The sequence below is a fragment of the Manis javanica genome, chromosome 13 (assembly GCF_040802235.1).
Source record: "Manis javanica isolate MJ-LG chromosome 13, MJ_LKY, whole genome shotgun sequence".
Classification (NCBI taxonomy): domain Eukaryota; kingdom Metazoa; phylum Chordata; class Mammalia; order Pholidota; family Manidae; genus Manis; species Manis javanica.
The window spans coordinates 72,794,762-72,819,192 of record NC_133168.1 but is presented as its reverse complement, the minus strand read 5'-3'; the positions used below and the strand labels follow the sequence as shown (position 1 = coordinate 72,819,192).

Genomic DNA, 24,431 nt, shown 5'->3' with positions numbered 1-24,431 from the left:
AGGAGGAAATGCCTCTGTGTTGAGGCATCTTTTGAGTAACATACATTTATCCATTTTAGAGAAGAACAGAGGGCAGACAATATAATCAACATCTAATTCCTAAATAAAGGGGCTGATGATTTAAGGAGCAATCAGTGTTCAAAATCACACTAAAGCTAAATAGGACAAAAAAAAACAGCTCCCAAACTCCCTACCATTAATCAGTTCCAGCTGCTGCTCTGTTTGGAAGGTAATGCACTAGTAAGATCAGAGGGAAGGAGAAAAGCAGCCTAACAGTCTAGCTGTCAAGCAGTGATGGAGGAGGGTAGGTTACCCTGCTTGGGAACAAGTAAGCCACAAATAACTGAAGAACACTGATACGCTGAAATAAGGCTTTTAAAAATCTTCTCTATTTCAAGTTCTTTTCATTCCTAATCACTCCCAATGAAAAAAGTTTATGTGAGCTAAGGACTTCAAGAGAACAAGGCAGAAAAGTCTCATAATAATGAATACACATAGAGGAAATGAGTCGATCTCTGACACTTGATCTCTGACTCCCTGATTCTGATGCTCTAGATAGACTGATGATGGCTCCTCTTTCCCAGGCACTGTCTTTTTTTCTAGGCTTGGCTCTAGGCTCTCTTCTGTCTCTAGATCGCAATCATGTCTGTGGCCTTGAAGACCCCATCTGGGGCTGGTTCCCTGCCTAGGCCTCTTCCTTAAGCTGCAGACTCAACCATCCAGTGGCCTACCTGCCACCAAAGCCTCAGTGTGTCAGAGGCCCTTTGGAAACACATCCCAGATGAGATGCATGATCTTGTCTTTTCCCCAACCAATACACACACAGCCACGTTCTTTTACAGCAAAGACTGTAGCTTGTGTCTTATCTCCAATGTCCACTACAGAGTCTGGCACATAACAAATGCTCAGACATCATGTGTGGAAGGCTCTTGGGACCCACTGCACAAAATTCATCTCTAACCATGGCGCCTACAGCTTTCTGAACTTTGCTATTTTTGCATGTCTGTCTTTCCCATTAAACCATGAGCCTCTTGAGGGCAGGCCTACACCCCCAGGTTCTCACATGCTGCCTGTCATAAGTAGATGCTCAGTGACTATTAGTAAGTGAATTTCTGCCCAGAGCTTTGGCCTTTGCCCAACTTTTCCTACAAATAAGCAATAACTTCTTTTCTTCTTTAAACTTAAATGCCAATGCGCAAATCCTCACATAAAATGGGCCTCTAAAACATTTTCAACTATGGGTGATGTAAATTTCTATCTCTTTTCCCTGCTTTTCTGCTGTTCCATGCAAGGGCAGGGGCAGGGACAATGTTTCCTCTGTAACGTGAACACCAAAAACCAAACAAACTGGGAGAAACCTGCTGGTCCTTAGGCCTTACCAGTTCAATGGCTATCGCTCACTGCAGGGCCATGTTTAGTATCAATGCAATTGTAAAATATTTATGGTGTCCATATGATTGTAATCTCTTCATTTCAACGTACTGTACTCTAAACTACTTTTAGATGGAATTATTTAAAAGTATAACAGAATTATTACCAGTAGTTTAAAATGGACCAAGTCACAAAACAAAGGGAGTAGGAAGAATATGTGAAATCATTCAAAAGATTTATGTTCTGGAAACCATACCTCATCAGTACCTTTATCTTTAGAGAATGGCACTCATCTAAATTCTTGAATAAAGACCCTATAGGAAATTTCAGCTACAAAAATAGATCTGCTATAAATGTTCACTTCTTTCAAACTAGAGTTTAGTAGCACTGAGCTAGTTGCCAGAGTTGACTTTTTTCCCATTTATTTGCTTCTGTGATTTAAAGCTACAGAAAACAAAGTGACTATAAATTCCTACTAGTAACTTCAGCCCCATCCATAGCAAACATCTAAATGTGCCACGACGGAGAGAGGAATGAAGGGACAAGCCGTGATGCCCTGTGCTCTTTAGAAGAAAACTTCTGTTCCGAGATGCAACTGAGTAAACTTTCTTTTGCAGGACTTCTCTGTTGGGTTTCAGAACACTAGCTTTCAAATGTGCTTCAAGGACAGATTTAAACATATTACAACTAAAGAAACAGAGTCACTCAAATCAGACAGTTGTTACTGACAGAATTGTTCAATTAACAGAATATTTCCTGCTGAAAAAAAAAAGCTGAAATGTAATTTCACAGTCGACTGTAACAATCATTTCTAAAACACTTTAAGCTTAATTTCTGGTAAACATGGGAAAGAAATCTCACCCAAAATATCTATACAAAAAATCCTTATCTTTGGGCTAAATGATTTTTTGAAGTCATTCTCTCTCTTCACTGCAGAATAACCACTTATAAACTGTCCCATAATGATGAGACGCTATCTTATGTTTCAAGATTTCCAGAGAAAGAGATATTCTATCTGCTTGAGGCATCAAATTTAATGCTAAGTAATCCCCATAGTTAGAACATTCTTCCCCAAATCTTTCAGGCTCCACTGTTAAGTTTATTCACCCTAGATGTCTGGGCGTAGAAGGGAATGGTCTGACTACAGGGCTAATTAAAAAGCACATTAAGTAGGGTAATCTCCAGAAGCACACACAAGTAACTGGAAATACCAATTTCCTCTGGGGAACAGAACTGAGTGGCTTTTGGATAGTGGCAGAAACAGGCCCTTCCATCATTTATCCTGTTGAACATTTAAAATTTCACACTCTACTATTAAAAATATTTTAAAGAATGTACTGAATGAGGCAGAAGAATGTTTCAAGAATACAGCTCTATACTGGGTCTTCAGGCAGGATGAAAACACCGAGGGTAGCACTCACCACACGGTCCTTGGGGATAAATGCACTCCTCTAATTTGGGAAGAGGCTCAGTGATACTGGAATCTGGTAGCCTGTTTGGTGAGACATTCCAAATCTTTTGGGGAAACATCCTTTCCTCTGCAAAGGACTTGGGTCTAGGAGTTGGCTAGCCTGGGATCTGGTTCTATTTTGATGCCTAACTACCTATGTAACTTTGAACTGGTCACTTATCCCCCTGCATGTTTGGTCTCCTGTCAGTTAAAAAAATTATATTCAATGAACTCTCAGAATCCTTTCCTGGTCCAAAATGCTCCAAATCTTTAAAATATATGTAAATATATCTCTCAATATATGAAAATAGTAATTTCTTCCTGTGGCTACTAATACACTTCTTCAACAAAACAAAAGGCCTAAAGAAGAAATGATTTCCTGGTCTGAGTAAAAGTATTCTGACTCTCTAGTAGCTGCCAGAGTATACAGTGATGGAAATAGGCCCAACAGCACTGTAACTGGTGTCAGAGATAAATAATGCCAGGTCATAGATATGGAGGTAAGGACAGATTTTAACCAGTAATAACTACTTCAATAGGGAAGAGAGTCCGGTGTGGACTGAATGCAACTCCCACTTGTGCAGAGGGAGTAGGGCAGGGAGAAGAAGGGGCTAGGGAAGCATCAGGGAAGTGGAAATTTACAAAAGTGGGAGTAGTGTTTTGTCCATGTGATTAGGCCATGTGGGTTTGCTAAGCAGTGCTTGGGGAAATTAGAGCCCTACCCACCCAGAGACTATTGTCAGGTGTTGTCTGGAACAACTAGTAAATTATTTGCACAGCTTTGAGCTTTCTGAGGCAAGAATTTAAGGGGGCTGGAGTTCCATTTATTGTGACACATACCTGAGTCGATAGAAACTAGCTAGTGTTTGTCCCACCCAGTCCCTTAGACTGCATGTGGGTATATGAAATCATTTGTGAAGAGAATCTAGTTTTATAGGCCAAGGCTGAGGTGTAGTCAAGAAGGGGATTTGGTGGGGTATGCCAAAATTATTTAGGAGAGTGTCTGTCACTGATAGTGGCACAGAGATCACTTCCCTCCAACATGACACAGGATGCCAACAGTAGGGTTGTCAGGGCAGCAATGTGTTTGTGGTTTAGGAATGTCACAGTGAACCACGGGAAGTTCAATTTTATAGTTCAGCCATCTGAACAAACACTGGGGTTCATGCGAGGGCTCTGCATCAAAAACAAGGCCATTATGCTGTTGTATTAATAAAAGCACATGAAGAAAATATAACACTAAATTAACAAGAAACTAACTTAGATCCCTCCATACATTATTTCTTTTTACTGTGGTAAGAACACTTAATATTAGATCTGCACTCAAATCATTAAGTGTACTGTATTGTTAACAATAGGCACAAAGCTGCACAGCAGATCTCTAGAACTTAATCATCTTGAATAACTGAAAGTTATACCCACTGAACAGTAACTCCCTGTTTTCCCTGCCACCCAGCCCTGGGCAACCACCATTCTACTCCCTGCTTCTATGAATGTATTTCACATACCTCATATAAGTGAGATCATATAATATTTAGCCTTTAGTAACTAGATTACTTCATTTTGCATAGTATCTTCAAGGTATATCCATGTATTACTCAGCCTTCCTTATTAAGGCAGAATAATAATCCATTGTATGTATGTACATTTTCTTTCTTCACTTGTAATAATGTGAGTAACGAATACGGTTATGTAAATATCTTTCCAAGACCCTGCTTTCAATTCTTTTGGATAAATACCCACAAGTGGGATTGCTGGGTCATACAGTAGTCCTATTTTTAATTTTTGAGCAACTTCATATTGTTTTCTGTAATTGCAAAACTTTACATTCTAACCAATAGTATACAAGGGTTCCAATTTCTCCATATCCTTGCCAACACTTATTTTATTTAAAAAAAAAAACCTTTTTATTTTATCATAGCCATCCTAAGGTGTGAGATGATATTTGATTGTGATTTTGATTTGCATTTCCCTGATGATTAGTGATGCTGAGGATCTTTCGTATACTTTTGGTAACTGGTATGTCTTCTTTGCAGAAGTGTTTATTCAAGTCCTTTGCCTTTTTTAAAAATCAGGTTCTTTTTTTGTGTTTACTTTTAAATATTTTTAAATCTTTTGTTACTGACTTGAAGGAGTCCTTTGTATCTTTTGGATATTAACTGCTTATCACATACATGGTCTGCAAATATTTTCATCTGTTCCAGAGGTTGCCTTCACTCTGTAAATTGTTTTCTATACAATATAAAAACTTTTGTTTGATATAGTCCTATTTGTCTGATTTTGCTTTGTTGCCTATGCTTTTGATGTCATACCCAAAAAATCATGCAAGACCGATGTCATAAAGTTTCCTGTTTTCTTCAAGGCATTCTATAGTTTCAGTTCTCGCATTGAATCTTTAATCCATTTTGTGTTGATTCTTGTGTATGGTGTAAATCAAGAATCCAATTCCATTCTTTTGCATGTGAATATCCAGTTTTCCTAGAAACTTTTGTTGAAAAGACTATCCTTTCACCACTGTATTTTTTTGGCATCCTTGTTGAAGATCAACTGACCATTTATGCATGGGTTAATCTGTGACCTCTCTATTCTGTTTCATACTGTTTTACTTAATGTAACTTCGTAGCATATTTTGAAATTAGGAAATGTGATTCTTCAGCTTTGTCCTTCTTTGTCTAGATTGTTTTGACTATTCCAGATCTTTGTGGTTTCATTTGAATTTTAGGATTGTTTTTTCTATCTCTGTAAAAAATGCCATTGGGGTTTTGATATAGATTGCACTGAATCTGTATATCACTTTGAGTAAGTAGTACAGTCAGTTTAACAATATAAAGTCATCCAGTCCATGAGCATGGCGTGTCTTTCCATTTACTTGTATCTTCTTTAATTTCTTTCATCAATGTTTTGTAGATTTCAGCATACAAGTATTTCACCTCCTTGGTTAAGTTTCTTCCTAAATATTTTTATTCTTTTTGATGCTATTGTAAATGGGATTGTTCTCTTAATTTCCTTTTGATAGTTCATTGCTATTGTATAGAAATGCGACTGATTTTTGCATATTGATTTTGTACCCTGCAACTTTATTGCATTCACTTATTCTAAGATTGTGTGTGTGTGTAATTAGGTTTTTCTACATATAAAGTTATATCATTTATAAACAGAGAGAGTTTTGCTTCTTCCTTTTCCTATTTAGATGATTTTTAACTCTTTTTCTTGCAGCATTGCTCCAAGACTTCCAGTACTATGCTGAATAGAAGTGGAGAGAGTGGGCATCCTCATCTTCTTCCTGATCATAGAGTAAAACTTTCAGTTTTTCACTGCTGAGTATACTACTAGCTGTGGGACTTTAATATATAGCCTTATTAGAAATAACAGAAATAATTTCCTTCTATTCCCAGTTTGATGTACCCTTTTTTTAAATCATAGAAGGGTGTGGAATTATGTCTGAAATGGTCATGTGGTTCTTATCCTGTATTTTGTTAATGTGGTGCATAATACTGATTGATTTTCATATGTTGAGCATCCTTGCATCCCAGGGATAAATCTCACTTGATTATTGTACATGATCCTTTTAATGTGCTTTCTGAAGCTAGTATTTCAGTTTACTAGTATTCTGTTAAGGATTTTTGCATATATGTTCATCAAGGATATTGGTCTGTCATTTTTTTATTTGATCTTTGTCTAACTTTGGTATTAGGGTAACACTAGCTCATAAAATGAGTTTGAAAGTGTTCCCTCCTCTTCAAGTTTCTGGAAGAGATTGGGAAGGAATGATGTTAATCCTTCTTTAAACACTAGGCCAAGTGCACTACTGAAGTCATCGGATCCAGGTATTTCCTGTTGTGATATTTGATTACTGATTCAATCTCCTTATTAGTTACAGATCTGTTCAGATCTTCTATTTCTTCATGATTTAGTTTTGTAAGATTGTATATTCCAGGAGTTTATCCATTTCTTCTAAGTTATCCAATTTATTGGCATATAATTGCTAATAGTAATCTCTAATAATTCATTTTATTTCTGTGATTTGTTGTAATGTCTTCTCTTTCATTTCTGAATTGAATCATCTTTTTTTTAAGTTAGTCTAACTAAAGGTTTGTCAATTTTGCTGATCTTTTAAAAAATCCAACTCTTAGTTTTCTATTGTTTTTCTATTTTCCACTTCATTTTATTTCTGCTCTAATCTTTATTCCTTCCTTTTGTAACTTTGGGTTTAGTTTGTTCTTCTTTTTCCAGTTCCTTGAGGTATAAAGTTGAGATCTTTCTTCTTTTAACTGTAGGTATTTATTGCAATAAACTTCTCCCTCAGTACTTTGCTGTGTCTCATAATTTTTGGTATGTTGTGTTCTCATTTTCATTTGTTTCAAGGTATTTTCTAAATACTTTATTTTTTCCTTGACACACTAATCATGCGTGTGTTCTTTAATTTCCATGTATTTGAGAATTTTCCAGAATTGTTATTCATTTCTAGCTTCACCCATGATGATCAAAGAAGATACTTGATATAATTTCAATCTTCTTAAATTTGTTAACACTTGTTTTGTGATTCAACATGTGATCTATCCTGGACAATGTTTCTTCTGTGCTTGTGAAAAATCTATGTTCTGTTTCTACTGCACAGAATATTCTATATGTATCTGTTAGGTTCACTAACAGGTCTAGTGTGTTGTTAAAGTTCACTGTTTCTTTACGGATTTTATGTCTGGATGTTCTATGCAGTCTTGAAAATGGAGTAGCAAAGTCTCCTACAATTACCGTACTGCTGTCTATTTTTCCTTTTAGTTAGGCCAATGTTTTTATATTTTTTTGCTTTATCTATTTAGTGTTTTGTATGTTTAGGTGTTCTGATATTGCATGTGTAGGTATTTATAACTGCTATATCTTCCTGGTGAATTAAGCCTTTCACCATTATACAATGTCTTTGTCTCTTGTGGCAGTTTTTAAAGTTCACTTTGTCTAATATATAGTCACCTTTGCTCTGTTATCTTTTGCATGGAATCTCTTCCCAACCCTCCACTTTCAGCCTATATATGATCTTAAATCTAAAGTGACTCTCCAATAAGCAGCATATTGAATCAGTTTTAATCCACTCAGCCACTCTGTTGTCCTTTTATTGAGGAGTTTAATCCATTTACATTTAATTGTTGATAGGGAGGGAATTAACTACTGCTATTTTGTTTTTTGTCAGTCTTACAGTTCTTTGGTCCCTCTTTTCCTCTCTTGCTGTCTTCCCAGGTGTTTCACTGATTTTTTTTTTTTTTTGTATTCATATACTTTCAATCTTTTCTGTTTTTCTTTCCTGTATCCCTATAGGCATTTTCTTTGTGCTTACATGAAGCACAAAGAAACAACTTACAGTTGTTTCTTACCTAAACAACTTACAGTTATGCCAGGCTGTTTTAAATTCGTTAACAACTTAAGTTGCATTCAAAAACTCTATTTTACTTCTCTCTCTCTCTCAACACTTTGTTGCTGATGTCACAATTTATGTATTTTTATATTGTGCATTTATTGACATATTTTTATAACTATAGTAATTTCTAATAGTCTTGTCTTTTAACTTTTGTATTAAAATTAAAGTGATTTACCCATTACAGTAATAAGTGACCACTGTCACAGTAATAAAGCATTCTGTTTTGGCTATATATTTACCTTTATCAGAGAGTTTTGCACTTTCATATTGTTATTTAGCATCCTTTCATTTCAACTTAAAGAACTCCTTTTAGCATTTCTTGTAAGGCAGATATAGTGATGAACTACTTCAACTTCTGTGTGTCTAGGAAAATCTCCTTCATTTTTGAATGACAGTTTTTCTGGGTATATAGCATTCTTGGCTGTCAGTTTTTGTTTTCCATTCAACATTTTGAATATATAGTTACACCCCCTTCTGGGCTGCAAGGTTTCTGTTGAAAAATATGCTTATAGTGTTATGGGGGTTCCCTTGTATGAGATAAGTTGGTTTCTTGCTGATTTCAAATTTCTCTACCTTTGCCTTTTGACAGTTTGATTATAAGGTATCTCAGTGTGGATCTGAGTCCATCTTATTTGTGGATCTGTTGGGATTCCTGGATCTGGATGTCCATTTTCTTCTCCCAGTTTGGTCAAGCTTTCAGCTATTTCTTTGAATAAGCTTTCTGCCCCCTTTTTCTCTCCTCTTCTGGGACTCTCATGAATATATCGTCCTCTTGATAGTGTCCTACAAGTCCCTTAAGCTTTCCTCACTCTACCTCATTTTTTCCTTCTTGCTCCTCTAAGCAGCTGGATAATTTTAAACTACTGGATAATTTCCAGTCTTCAGGTTTACTGATTCTTTCTTCTACTTTATCTAATCTGCTGAAACCCCCTCGTGAATTTTCATTTCAGTTACATTATTCTTTAGCTCTGTAGTTTCTGAGTTTTAAAAAATATTTTCCCTTTGTTTAGTGTTACTTTGTTCCTACATTCTTCTCCTGACCTCACTGAGCATCTTTATGACTGCTATTTGGAATTCTCTGTCAGGTAATTATATACCTCTATTTCACAGGGGTCAGTTTCTGGAGATTTATCTTGTACTTTTGTTTGAGACATATATTTCCCTGTTCCTTCATTTCCGTTGACTCTCTCTGTTGGTGTCTGTACACTAGTCAGAACAGACACCTCTCCCAGTCTTCATGGACTAGCCTTGTATAAAAGATGACCCTCACCAGTCAGCCTGTTAAGCTTCTGGAGGCCTCCCAAACCATCATACTAGTCCAGACCACCATCTTTTTTTCTTAGTGGTCCCAAGGTGTCTAGAGTATGCTGGGTCCTCTTGGTGCTCCAAGACAGAATCCAGTCTCTCAGATAGCCCTCTGAAAATATGGAACATTAGATACATAATCCAACTCTTTCCCTTTCCGGGTAGAAGCTGGGTTCTGCTTTTTTTTTTCTTTTTCTTTTTTTTTTAATTTTTTTTAATCAGCTCATTCTGTTTTGACCCAGGGAAGGGGCTGTGGTGACTGCTACCACAAATCATTTGTGTTCTCAGTGGCCCCCAGACATGCTACCAGCACTTTGAGACAGGTGAGCCAGAATGGCCTTAGGCCATACCCAGAAAAAAAATCAGAACATTGGACATATGGTCCAGTTCTCTCCTCTTCTTCCCAGGAAGAAGGTGGGAGCTGGGAGTTTTCTCCCCATCACATTGCACTTTTTTTCGCAAGGGTAGTAATTATGGAAAGGGGGTATCTCAAATTTTCCTATTGGCATCCATGTGACTGGTTTTATGCTCACCAGAGGTGCAGGAGGCTCTCAAATAGTTTCTGGGTTTCTCAAAAAGGGAATCAATCTGTGTATTGTTGATTTGGTGTGTCTGTTGGAGAAAGGAGGGTCCAAGGCTGGTATTCTGCCATCTTGCTGATGTCACTCCTCCTCAACCTATTTAGAAGGCAAGTAATAACAGCCAGGGTATATGAATAATAGCCTCCCATCTTTCATTCTTAACCTAAATCACTAATGTAAATTTCAAGATTTTATTTAGCATATTTTATAATTTATCTATATTGAGTATTCTGTTAGGAATTCATCAATGATTTGAGTCCAGAGATAACAAAAAGCAATTTAATTTTTAAATGTCTTCATTATCACTGATAGTCAACTAGAATAGCATCAACAAAAGAAATTGAAAGAAAATGCAAACACAATAGATGTACCTGTTTTTGCTAAAGAAATCTATTTTTGCCCATGAAGGGCACAAAAGAATTCCCAGAATACACACAAAAAAGAAAAATCATAAAAAACTAAGCAGTATCAATAGCTGTATAAGGGTGGCCATGAAGGGTGAGAGGCCATCTCCTAACTTCCTTTACTGAGAGTTAAGTTTCCTTTATTTTCTTCAATTGTCACTCATGTCTTCCTTGCCTATTTTGGAAAAAGCCATTCTTAATAAAGGTTTAGTTCAGGTCTTGAAATAAAGATGGTCTTCCCTTCAATAATACATGCACTACTAAAAAGTCATGGGAAAATTTAATGGGGAGAGAAAGAGAATCATGCTTTCCGTTGCTCTCAAGTAAATCTAATTTCAAAGCTGTGTTCCACAAGCTACTAGGCAGCAGCTCTGCTTCATAGGTCCATTAACCTACTTAGAGTTCATGCACCATTGGGAGTCTGGTCTTTAGCATAAGAATGGATCCACAGAGGTGTTACTCTAGTGAGTTTGTGGATTAACTAATAATAAGTAATTTGAATATAACAGCTTGCGTGAGAGAGATTTCCATGTTGTTTTCTTGTCGTGTTGAGCACAACGGCTTTTAACCAGGGACGCTGAAACCCACACAGTACCTACAGTTACTACCGGAAAGCAGGCTCCCTGGAAGAGGTGAGAGCAGCACTGCGGGGGGCAGTCAGCTGAGTCCCTCCAAAAATCAGAACCTAAGGGCCAGCAGTGGGAAATATTTTCTTACAGTGAATAAAAACTCTTCTTCACAAATAACAAATCACGACTTTTTAAAATTTGGTTTTGTTAAGTTTTGATTTTCTCTTTACCAAAGAGTGGGTCTCATCTACAATGTAGTCAAATATCAGCAAATTACTTTTCATTTATAAAACTGTGGTGGCAACACCACATTGTTGACTGAGAAAGCAAAGATCTACATTACTTTCTTAAGTTTCCCTGATAAATCATTTCCAACCTTATAGTGTAAGACAAAGAAAAACTTCAGAGTGAATACCCATGTCCTCTGATGCAACAGTGTTCTCCTTTAGATTCACAGGGTAATCCAAGTCCCAGACAAATTGTTTAATCTGACCAGAACCTTCTTCAAAGTAAAAAGGAGGCAGTGTGATAAAGGCACTGTGGTGATGGATGGAAACACTACATTTTGAAGAGATTTATATAATGAAGTACAGGTGAGAAAAGACATGCTATCTGGGATTTGCTTTAAATACAGCAAAGAGCAAAAGAATAGTGGTAAAAATGCAAATGTGGCAAAAACACGGGGTTTTTTCATGCCACAACCTCAAGATGCACTCTACCAAAACGAGGGGACAAACCACAGAAATAAAGATGCATGATCTGGGAAACAGTGGCTCCTCCTCCAGGGGACAGCTGCACTGCAGGGCCAACAGGCCAGCAGGTTCAGGATGCAACAGGGGGTCGAGGGCTCTGGGAGGGACAGAGCCAGGAAACAAAGGAATCTGATACATCACCTGGAGATGCAGAACACATTCAGAGGAGATTTTTAATTTCTTGGAGGGTATAGGGATTAATTTGTGATTGGTACACAAACAGTTAAGCAAATATGAGGAAGGCAATGTAATTGTGGTTCTGTGTGCAAGCTGTCTGTGAATCGTGCTGAAAGTATGCAAGACTGATCACCAAATATGGAGACAGGAGCACAAGGGGTGGGAGGTGGGAGAGAAGGCAGGCATGTGGGGCAGACATTCTGAGAGTGCTGAGTCCTCATCTTCCAGGAGGAGTCAGTGGAGAATCCCCGAGTCTGAAAAACCGAGCTCTGGCAGAACAACTCAGTTGACAAATACAAGGAAAACTCGGAGTTAAAAGTGGTTGCTGCAAATGGAGGTGTCATGGACTCCTTTGATAGACTAACGATAGTGTCCCCATATGCTTAGGGATTCAGGAATAGAAACCTTGGAGATATGACAATTTTCTTCAAATATAGTTCTTGCCCCCTTAAAGTGAATTTGAAATAGTTCTTATTCTCCAAAGGCAAGTCTACACCATTAAAATTAATCACGAATTGTAAAAGTTCAAAGCTAGAGGGCTAGTGAATTGTGCTTCCTTTATTGCTACATGGAAATACCACATCAGCCATTAAATAAAAATAACCATCATCCTTTATCAGAAAAAAAAAAAAAAAGTGGTTGCCACAGGGAGCAGGAACCTGGCAGCTGGAGGGACTGAACAGGGAACTGAAAGGTGCCTCTGCGCTTTTTTTAACTTTCATTATAAGCCTAGTAGTACTATTTGACTTTTAAAAGCTACTGCTCTGCAATTTAATACAAATTAGTAAAAATACCTAGGAAATAGAGAAGGACTTAGCTGTGTAAGGAAGGACCAGACTCATATACTGAGAGTTTACCTTGTAGGTTTTCCCTCAAAACAAAACCCAAGTCACAATCCCAGTATCACATCTGGAACAGACAGAAGTGGAGCCCCCAGGAGCTTGTCTGCTGCTCCGGACCCTCCCCGAGCACCCTCCTCCTGAAGCCAGCCTCCTGCTCCAGGATGGCAGCTCCATGGAATTAATCCTGGGAGGAACACGGCTTATAAGCCACTGCTAGAGGCAAAAGGAAGTCTTTGCAAAACTGCAAAGATTTGAAGTGCCTCTCACTCCCTCACTGGACATGAACCAAGAAACCAGCAGCCCAGAGTGGCAGAAGCAGCCACTGGACATGACAGAAGAACCCTGGGAATGACACTGGGAAGAACTCGCAGGTCACCAAAGCCAGCAGCTGGACTGCAGAATCCCAGGTGTGTGAGACCTTACATACATGCCCTTAAGCTAGTCTGAGCATAATCACTTTTAACTCTTAAATATAAATAAATAATCCCTGATAGTAAAACAGTTAGGAAGTAGAAGAGTAGGATGTGGTGACTAAGTAGAAAGTGAAGATGAGAAGAGGGAAAGTCAAGTATAATTCCCAATATTTGGTGTAAATCATCAGCAAGAGAGGAGTGTAGGGATGGGGCCGCGCTGCAAATGAGTGACCCCAGGCTGCTGGCCCCTAGGCAGCCAGCCCTCAAGTTGGAGGGGGAGAGGGGAGCACAGCAGAGCGCCGGGAGTGTGTGATACACAGGTGGGGGCGGATCAGCCGAGGCAGTGGAAGACATCACTCCAAGGAGAGAAGAGGGAGCAAAGGCCAGGGCTGGATCCCTAGGACAGTGGACCAGCCAGGAAGTAGGAACAAGGGGAGGAGCCTGAGGTGGAAGTGCAGCAAAGGTGGTTGCTGGGCCAGGCACGGGTGAGGGCGGCAAAGGGAAGGCCCGGGACGGCCACAGGCAGGGGCTGAGGTCGGTGAAAAGCGCTGCTGCTGGTGGGAGGAAGCTGCAGACCAAATGCGCCAGGCCTGACCCAGGCCTGCCAATTCCGTGAACATGTACAGCTTCGATGCCTTGAGAGCCCCTTCAGATGAATCCAAAACGGTTCAGGCACCCACGCTATGTGCCGCACTGCAGGGACTATGGCAGAGAAGGGGCATCGAGGAAGAGCAAAGACATGGGCACCAGCCTGAGAAGCAGTTCCTTTAACTCGTCCCCATGGCCGAGGAATGTTCTGGGTCCTCTCTTCTTGATGCTTTCCCAGGAAGGGCGACAACTAAGGAGTTTTCTTCCTGTACTGATTTAGGCATGCTCTTTCACTTGGGAACAGAAACCACAAAATTCTTCCTCATTCAACCTGACTTCCACAGATGGGAGTGGAAGATTTTCCTTCTGTCCTGCCCTCCAGGGACCCAGCTCCACCAGCTCTCATGGACCTCTTGGGAGAGCCATGCTCATTCCTGGAACACACTGGATCACGTGCCAGCATCTTTACCTTTCCTGGTGGAAATCCATCTCTAATTCTCAGCAGCCCTCTCCACTTGAAAGGTTCTCAAAGTGAACTGATATTCAGCTAAAAGTCAAAGCATGCTGGATGGCTGCTTGTAAATGTAGGTGTCTCAAAGTGCTCTCCTATGTCAAGAGGCATGGTATTCTCCCAGACCCCTGGAGAACGCAGAGGAACCATGCGTTCTCCTCCCACATGCTGTGTGATGCTTGGCACTCCTGGTAATCACAAAGGCTTCACTGTTGCATTGCTATCGATCAACTTGGACCCATAGTCCAGTCATATTCATCTTTACTTATTTGACATTTTTCTATTTACATCATTTGGTTTTTCTTCCAAACACTATAAATACCATTCTATTTATAAATACATGCCAAGTTTATCAAGCTGAGTTTATGTAACTGTCTCTTCTGTGAATTTTCTATTATTCTAAATATTTTTATGAATCTCTTAGACACTGTTTCCCCTCAAAATTCCTATGTTAATCCCTTACCCCTAATGAGACAGTATTTGGAGATAGGTCCCATGAAGAGATAATTAAGGTTGAATGTGGTCATGAGGGTGGGGCCCTAATCCAATAGGACTGGTGACCTCATGTGAAAAGGAAGACATGCCAGGAATGGGTGCACAGAGGACAGGCCACGTGAGGACAGAGAGAAAAGGCAGCTGTCTGCAAGCCAAGGAGGGAGTCCTCAAAAAAAAAACCCATACCTGAGCATTTATAATATAGATAACTGTTGAATCACTACGTTGTACACTTGAAACCAATATTCTATATCAACTATACTTCAACAAAAAATAAAAGAAGAAAAAAAGAAATCAAACCTGCTAACACCTGACCTTGAGCTTCCAGCCCCCAGAACAATGAGAAATGAAGTCTATTGTTTAAGCTTCCCAGCCTGTGGAATTCTGTCATGAAAGCCCATGCAGACTAAGACAGAGTCCACACCTACTATATAAACCTACTATATAAATGGAATAGGTAGGATTACATTTCTTTCCTGTAATTTAACAGAAGAAAAATTTAAGCCTGAAATGAAACACATCACTTGAAAAAATTACCTGTATATCTGAAATTAAGAACATGATATGAAAAATAATTTTATTTCTACAAAAGTTCCATCAAACTCAGCAACCCTCACAGTGGGATAACATGACATTATACATCTTTTATGTGGCTCAGTATGAATAATAGGATGTCACATATATTATTACCAAATTGTTTAATCCAACTCTAATCTAAATTCCAGTAGGAAATATAGGGACTAGTGGAAGTTAAATGAAACTATAAGTAAACACTCAGACAAATCCAGGTATGGAATATTCTACAATGAATACTACTAAATATTGAACCACGTTGGAAAGGCCATGTCATTAAAATTTAGGGGAAAAAAAAGCTTTTCTAGACTAAAGACATAACAACCAATTATTGTACATGAACTAAATTGTATCCTGATTCCAAATATCCAAAAAAGGAAAAGTCCATCGAACACATTCTTGTAGCAGTTAGGGAAATATGAAGATAGCCTGGATCCTAGACAGTGTCACTGCTACTTTCATAGGTGGGATAATGTAGGAGAATGACCTGATGCTCAGAACAAGCATGTTGAAATATGTAGGAGTGATGTGTCATAATGTCTACAACTTACTTTCAAAAATAGTACTACAAAAAGTGTGTGTACATGTGAAGAGAGAGGGAAGGAGAAAAGCCAGCAGAGAAGGAGAGAAGACACAAATATGGTCAAGTATTCGCAGTTGAGTTTAAGGAGTATTCATTGATGAATTTAATATACTCTTTCATTTTTTAAATAACTGAACATGTGCATGACTGAAAGTTGGGGATTATTACCTCTAAACTATCTAGATCAATATCTTAGGAGGAGAATCCATGGTTGGAATCCCATGAGCTCTCAGAATTCTATACAAAGTGATACATGTAATCTTGCATGTATTTATGCACATTTTTCCAGGGAAAGGGTTCCTGATTTCCACCTGATATTCAAAGTAGTCTACAATCCCCAAAAGGATATAGAAATGATCACCCTAAAATGAAGAAAACATGACAAATAGGAAAATAGTTGGTCTCCAAACTTACTGCTTGTAAAACAGTACTGCTTGTATTTTTTTAAAGTAACAGGAAGCAGCCTAAAGTCCTATTATGACCAGAACTGTCTCAAGAGAGGAAGAGGTGGTTTCATCCTGGAGGCCAGTTCCCTCTGCATTAAGGGCCTGAGGCTCTCTGTGAGGAGGGGACACGCAGCTGGCCTCTCAAAGGCCACATGCTGAGAGAGAGGAGGCACTGCTTTAAACATCTCCTCCCTACGTAGGAGCTCAGGGCATACACTACAAACATTAGGCTGTCTTCATATTCTCTTTTCTTTAATAGTTTTCAAACCAAACAAGAGATATGAAAGAATGACAGAAACAGAGAAAAGAAGGAATATTGTATTTCCACATCTCTCAACATGACCAACAAGTCTCCACCCATTTCTTCTCTCTGTGAAGATCTTCCAAGATCCTCATGGCTTCAGTGTCTACAATCATTTTGTAAAGGCAGTGAAGCACTTTCCTTGAGCAAAATCTTACCCTTTAGTCCTAAATTCAGATCTAGTAAAAGCACTCCTCGGGATAGAGGCTGGGGGCTGGAAGCCCAACCACCTGCCAGTGCTGCTCTCGGTCCTGCCAATGGGTCCACAGAGCCAAGTCCAAGCACCTCTGCCCAGCTTTGAAGCCACAGCCCATCTCCACTGTGGCATGCCTTCAACACATGCTGGCTGCCGCCACAGCAGCTGGGCTGCAATGCAGCACAGGGTGCTTGCAGGGCTGCCTCCACCCAGCCCCCAGCCCCTCAAAGGCAAGCACTGAGCTTTACTCCTTGTGTCCCCAGCAACTCTGGGTCCTATGCCTGTCATACTCTAGCTGTGCAGTCTGTTGGGGAACTAGTTGGCGGACTGACATGTGCCTCACCGGTCCCATCACTGTAGGCGAAGGAAGAATGGGAAGTCAAGACTGCCGCTTGCATATGTGTAAGTGCCTTCCCATCTGTGCCTTCATGTGATCATTACAAAAGCCATGGGCACTAGGCAGGTACTGATTCACACCCCTTGTCACAGAGCAGGAGCCTGATGTGGGGAGCCTAGAGCCTGCATGAGGTCACTCAGTGGCTGCAGCAGGCCACTCTGCACAGGACGTAGGGACAGAAAAACTACAAAAACAAGCTGTAATCATAAACAAGTCTAAATGCTTCAGAACAATACACGCGGCTGCAGGTGGATCATCAGAAGTCTTAGCGGGAGGGCGAGGGCAGAAGCCTGCAGTTGACACATTCTAAGTCTCATAACATTAATTTGAAGAAGAGAGAGAAAAATATTGGCTAGTTTTACTTGAAAAAAATGGTAACATGGAATATATACTGCCTAGAGGGAAGCAATTCAGTGAAAAAAAACAAAAAAAGATAAGATAAAGATCCCAAAGTAGAAGTTGGGGTGCCAAATTAAGCTGCTTGCTTTTACAACAGTGAACTGAAATCTCTGGTGGGAAATGTCCTGGTATTTTATGGGTTCTGCTGTACTGGAAAAGACAAGCTCTGTATTTTACAAAAGTTCTAACTAGTCAACCCTTATATTTAAAAAATGAATTATATTAATACATAATTTTATCATGTTATTATGCATTATTTTATCATGAAAGTAAAACAGGAACACTAAAGAAAATTTTGAAATTAAGTTTTAGAAAATAACCCAGAGAGACTCATCACCACAAAATAACAACCTATCATGGCATTTTGGTTCATTTATACCCACTTATGTGGGTGAGTTTCTTTTGGTTGTTTTATGATGTGGTAATCATATCACACATACCATTTTGTATCCTAATGTTTTCCCTTGATATTGTATCTAAGAGCTCTTCCAGATTATTACATCTTCACAAACACAACCTGTAACTATAGTCCTATAGTGGTTATACCACAGTTTACTTAACCATTCTAGTTTCAGACAAATAGGCTGTTGTCATATTTTTACTATTACAAATAATGCTTTAATGAGTACAACTTTTATTTTCTTCCCTTTTGTTTATTTTAGATAGATTCCAAAAGTATATTACCAGGTCAAAGTGGATGATAATTATTAGGACTTTGCCAAACTGCTTCCCCAAAGGTCTAACATACATTATTATCAGCAAAGAATGAGAAAGGTTATTTGATTGAACTCTCATAATTAATCAGTAAATTATTTGTATAATTTTATTACTATTTTTTTGCTAATAAAACTTCATTTCACTATGCTATTTTTCATTTCTCCCTGAGAATGCATACTTTTCCATCACATGATTACTAAGTGAACTTCTTTTTGTGAATTATTATTTATGTCCAAAATCCACTTATCAATCAGCTATTTATGTAGACTTAAAAAAAGCAAATTTGTGTGAATATTTTCATAACTAAAATATTATCTCAATGTTCACCACTTTGGTGAGAAGTATTTCTCCAGTTTATGGTTCATTTAAAATATTTAAAACATTTTACCTGGACAAGTTCATTGCTCTTTACCTCTGTGATTCTTTTTTTTTTTTTACTAGCAAAAACAGGTTTATTCAGAACTGCAATCCAGGACATGCAAGCTACAGCAGAAGCAAAGGCATGTCCCACCTCTGTGATTCTTTTAGAGGTTTCTGAGCTACGACCCTCCCTCCCTCACCACTTCATCCCCACGGGATAGGACTTAACTCATATCCTCCTCAGCTTACAAGGTTTTGATATTACACACTTATATTCAAGAGGCTTTACCTGTTGGTCATCGGGAGTCCATATGCCACATGTGATCTGACTTTCCAAGTTGATCTCAGATGACCAATGTCTCTGCCCACTGACAGAGCCGACCAGGACAAACCCATCTCGATATGAAATAAGCGCTTGTGTTCCATCGTGGCTCCATGTGAAATCACTCACCTTTGAGACACACACAGAGAAAAGGAGCCAATCATTAGTTTGACAGGAAAAGTAACTTATCCTTGGTCACACAGAGCTGGGAGTGACAGAGCCAAGGATGATCCAGGGTTGTATGGCTCCAGCATTCCTGCTTTTAGCTGCAGTTCTATGGCATCCCGCTTCCAGTGAGTAATGGATTCTCCATCAGTGACTCTGGGTCACTTATCAAAGTAGTAAAGCTCTCAGCTTCTGATGATATATCTTTCTCAGCCCTGCTAACAATATTCCCTCAGACAAAGTGAAAAAAAAAAATTAACTGGAAAACATTACTTATACGTGGGTGTTGAGTTTTATCAAATGCATTTACTGCATTTATTCAAATGACCACATATTCTTTCTCTTTTAATCTGCTATTGCAGTGAATTACTTCTATGGATTTTCCATTATTATACAATACTTGCATACCTAGAAGTGACCCAACTTGGAAGTGAAGTACTACCTTTTATACACACAGTTGAAATCAATTTGCTAATATGTTTAGAATTTCTACATCTGTATTCTTGAATGAAACAAACTTATGATTTCCTTTTGTGTAATGTCTTTGTCTTTACCAGGGTTAATGTTGCTCTCTTGGGATGAGCTGGAGAGTAGTCCTTCTTTTTCTACTGCCTGGAAGAATTTGCATAAACTGAGATGACCTGTTACTTGGAAGTTTGGTATAACATATCTGTAAAACAATATGGATCTGAATTTTGTGGTAAGATTTTTAACCATTTTTCAATTTACTTAATAGTTTTAGTACCAGTCAAGCTTTCAAGCTTTTTATTTCTTTTTGAGTCAGTTCTATTAAATTATTTTTTTAGGAATTTGTTCAGTTCAAGTAAGTTTTCAAAATTGTTGCTAATTAGTTATTCACAGCATTTATTATACTTTGAAAAATCAACTTCATTGGGGTGTAATTTACATACAACAAAATAAGGTCAATCCCATACCTTCACCCTTGGTCTGAGGCAAACAGCAATCTAATTTCAATCACTAGTTTCTTATTCTAGAATTCCACAGGAATAGACCATAGAACAGAAGTGTTCACTTCTGTTATGGCTGTTTTTACTTAGTATAATGGTTTTGAGAGTACTCTACATTCTTATGTATATCAGTAGTTCATTCCTTTTCATAGGTGAGTAAGATTCCATTGCATAAATATACCACAATTTTTTTATCTACCCAAATTGCTGGGTGTTTGGGTTGTTTGAATATTTGGCTATTCTGAAATTACTATGAACATTCACATGCAGGACTTTCTGTAGACACATGGTTTCATTTCTCGTGAGTAAATACCTATGAATGGAATTAATTACTATGTCATATGGTGAGCTTATTTTCTTTACAGCATTGGGTACTTAGTTCCCAATTGCATAAGAAATTACCAAACTGTTTTCCAAAGTAGTATGCCATTTTACACTCCCATCAGCAGAGTATGAGAGAACTAGTAGGTCCATACCTCACCAATGCTGGTCTTGTCAGTCTCTTTTATTTTAGCTATTCTAATAGGTATGTACTGGTATGACATTGTGCTTTTAGTGTGTATTTCCCTAATGACTAATATGTTGAGCATCATTTCATGTATATCTGTACATTTTAGGATATGTCTGTTCATATCCCTTGCCATTTATATCTTTTCATATATCCACTCACATTCATTTATTCATATACATACATATATATATATGCATACACATATGAGTTTTTTTCCTTCTTATTATGATGCAAAAATTCTAATTTTCATCAGATTCTAATCCTTTATCAGATATGTAACCTGCAAATGATTTCTTCCATTCTGTGGCTTGCCTTTTCATTTTCTTAATGTTATCATTCAAAGAGTAGAAGTTTTAAATTTTGAGAAGGCCAATATCAATTTCCTTTCTTTCATGGCTCATGTTTTTTGTCTAATCAAAGGATCTTTACCTAACCCAAAGCTTCTAGAAGAAATTTAGTTTATACATCTATGTCCCTGATTCATTTAGAATTAATTTTTGTGGAGAGCATGAGTTAATCAAGGTTTTACACACACACACACACACACACACACACACACACACACACACACACACACACAGATATTTAGTTATTTCAGTACCACTAAAAAATTATTCCTCAGAAATTAACCAGATTTGCTATGGTGATCATTTCACAACATATACAATATTGAATCATTATATTGTATATGTGAATGTAATACGTTATACGTCACTATACCCCAATTAAAGAAAACTATTCTTCCTCGCCCCCACCATTGAATCACAGAGGCATCTTTTAATTATCTTTGATTACCTTGTAATCTCTACTTCATTTATAGTTATGCCTAATTTTTCATTCATAAAATTGCTTTAGGTTGCTTATATTTGGAAATGTTCAAACTTTAAAATTTGACATTACTGAATATATACCAGATTTCAGATAGTATAATAAAAATAAGCAAATACCAAAAAGATAGGAACTTTTTTCTTTTTTCCCAGCAGAGGTTATGGGTTTATGCTGAGTGATCACATGTCCCCATCATGACAATAGCACAGATTTGTGAGAGAGCTGTTGAACAGCTGGTCTGAGGTTACTGAAAATAATTGTTTGCTTAGGTAAACTCAGTCCCTCAGTTTCACTGACCGCATGCTTCAACCATTTATAATATCCAGTTTTACTCAGGAACTTAAACCATTTTTTAGAGACAACACATTAATTCTGCAACAAAATTTGTAAGTCCTTTCATTTTGCAAAGAGAATGCTACTGATTTACATGCATTCTAACTCATTTATCTTGGAAAAGATTTGTACCAACAGGAAAAACATCTTACTAGAGGGCTAAAGCATATAGCCAGTGACAAGAAGCTTCTCAGCAACACCACCAATCATACAGTCACAAAAATGTAATATGGGATGTCTGTAAGAAGCAATAGGACTTACTGGATTAGGTCAGCATGGAGTGGTAAGAACATGTTTTCACAGTTGGAAAAACAAAAACAGGGGAACTAAGTACCCAATGCTGTAAAGAAAACAAGCAGCAAGGCCCCTTGGTCTCACTGCTTTTCAGTTGCAGAGGGCTGCTGTGCTCCTGTGTCACTGAGAGTGTTCCCAGATGTGGATTAACAATCTGAGTGGCAGCCCGGATGGCCCCCTGCCCCACAGCACCTTATCTTCACACTGTCCCGTGCCTGTGTCTGGCACAGCTGTCCTTGGTAACCATACTATAAAATAATGCATGCACTGTTCCAGACACACTTTTGAAATAGAGGACTCATAATCATTTCCTGAAAAAGAAACTGTTAAAGCATCACTTAGCTACTGCCAAATGTTTTGATCACTTTGTGACAATGAAAGGTAGGCTATATAACAAGGATCACCCATCATTTCTTCTAAATGGTATTATTTTTCTCTGAGATTTCCAGAATGCTCCTCCTCTAAGCCACACAACTCTCCCTCCTCCTCGTTCAAGTGCACAAAGCCACCCCTCCTTCAATGAGGGAGGCACTATCACCAGGGCACATGCTTTCCTTACTCACACAGTATCTGTGTCTGACACAATTAAGAGCAACCAAACCAACAAAACAGCAGCAGACTCACAAAGTCCAAGAAGGGACTGGTGGTTACCAAAGGGGAGGGGTAGAAGGGATGGGGGTGGGGGAGAAGGGGATTGCGGGGTATCATGACTGGTGCACATGGTGTGCATGGGGTCACGAGGAAGACAGTGTAGCTCAGAGAAGACAAATAGGGACTCTGTGGCATCTTACTGCACTGACAGACAGTGACTGCAGTGGGGTATGGGGGAGTGACTCAATAAGGGTTAATGTAGTAACCACATTGTTTTTCTTGTGAAACCTTCATGAGAGTGTATATCAATGATACTGTAATAAAATAAATAAATATTTCCCCCCAAAAAGTGCGACCAAACCTCCGCAAAACACAAGTGTTTAAAAATGACAGCTGCTCAGTGGGTTCCAAGGTTTGCAGAATCAGAGTTCCAAACCGCAAAATTATATAAAATTCTGGATCAGGTCACAAGAAAGAGCTACCACTTTGGTAAACCTGACAGGCACAGGCATGTGGGAGATTCTAGGTGCTTTCAGGCACTCTCTGGTCCATGTAAGTGAGCTCCTTCACCTCCAGGTCTTAAGTTCTCTTCCTTTTTTGTTCCTAACATGCTTTTTTGTGCCAAACTCTCAATGAAAGGAAAAGCTGAGGGCCACAGTGGTGGCGGACACCACACAGTTGCTCCAGGGAGGAGATAGAAGCTCACTCCCGGGAGGGGCGGCGCTCTAGAGCAAGCAGGGTGGTGACAAGGCGGCGCTCTCTAGCGGCAGTGAAGGCTGACCTCTGTGGACATGCCAGGAATACATGCGTTTCTGTTCTAAGAGAAAAGTTTGTTGACTGGGAACAAGACGGTGTGACAAATTTAGCATTTTGGACTCAAACCTGGGTCAAATTCTGGTCTTACCATTCACAAACTTCCTTCTGCAACTACTTCCTGATGTAGGTTTTTTCCTTCCATTAACTGAGAATAAAAACACCTTCTGAATAGGGATCCCATGGAGACTGAGAGCTAACACGTGAAAAAGCCAGGCACTTGGTAGGCTTCTGTCCTAACTCATCTTTGCTGTCTTCTCTGAGTAACGATTCAAAGACCTCCTGTCACCCAAAGTCTGAAGACATGTCTCACCTGATCACTGGGCCCTTCTAGGGAAAAACGTTCACACTTGGGGGTCAGGAGAATTATGGCATTTTAGGGACACTTGGGAGAATTCAGGTAAGTGTCTACAGAAAGCTGTGACAAGCTGCTGCCTCAAGGCCAGAGCTGGTCTTCGGTGATGACATTATGGCTACGGTTTAAGGGCGGGCACTCCTGTACCTGCGGCAGGGGCCCCAAGGCCGTACCCCAAGGCAGTTCCATGTGATAATAATGATACTGTAACAATATGTGCTGAAAGCTATCCTGGGCAGACTGTGTTATAAGCACTTCCCATGTCTAATCTTACTTAATCGCCCCTCGTGATCCTCTGGGGCAGGTACCATTACAATCCCTATGTTACAGATGCAGAAGATGGGGTGCCCAGCAGCTAGGTGTCTCTTGCTAAAAAGTCTCAGAGGGTGACTGTTGGCCATGTAGTCTGAC

At 38.9% G+C, this 24,431-nt stretch overlaps 1 protein-coding gene across 4 annotated transcripts in view; it reads right to left on the bottom strand.

The window, feature by feature from the left end:
• Positions 1–24,431, bottom strand: part of TULP4 (TUB like protein 4) — a 230,710-nt gene that overhangs the window by 46,230 nt on the left and 160,049 nt on the right. For all 4 annotated transcript variants that reach the window (XM_037023564.2, XM_037023567.2, XM_073219820.1 and 1 more), the window contains one exon: positions 19,130–19,291. In XM_037023564.2, coding sequence (XP_036879459.2) covers positions 19,130–19,291 — 162 coding nt within the window. The remainder of the gene's footprint in view (positions 1–19,129; positions 19,292–24,431) is intronic.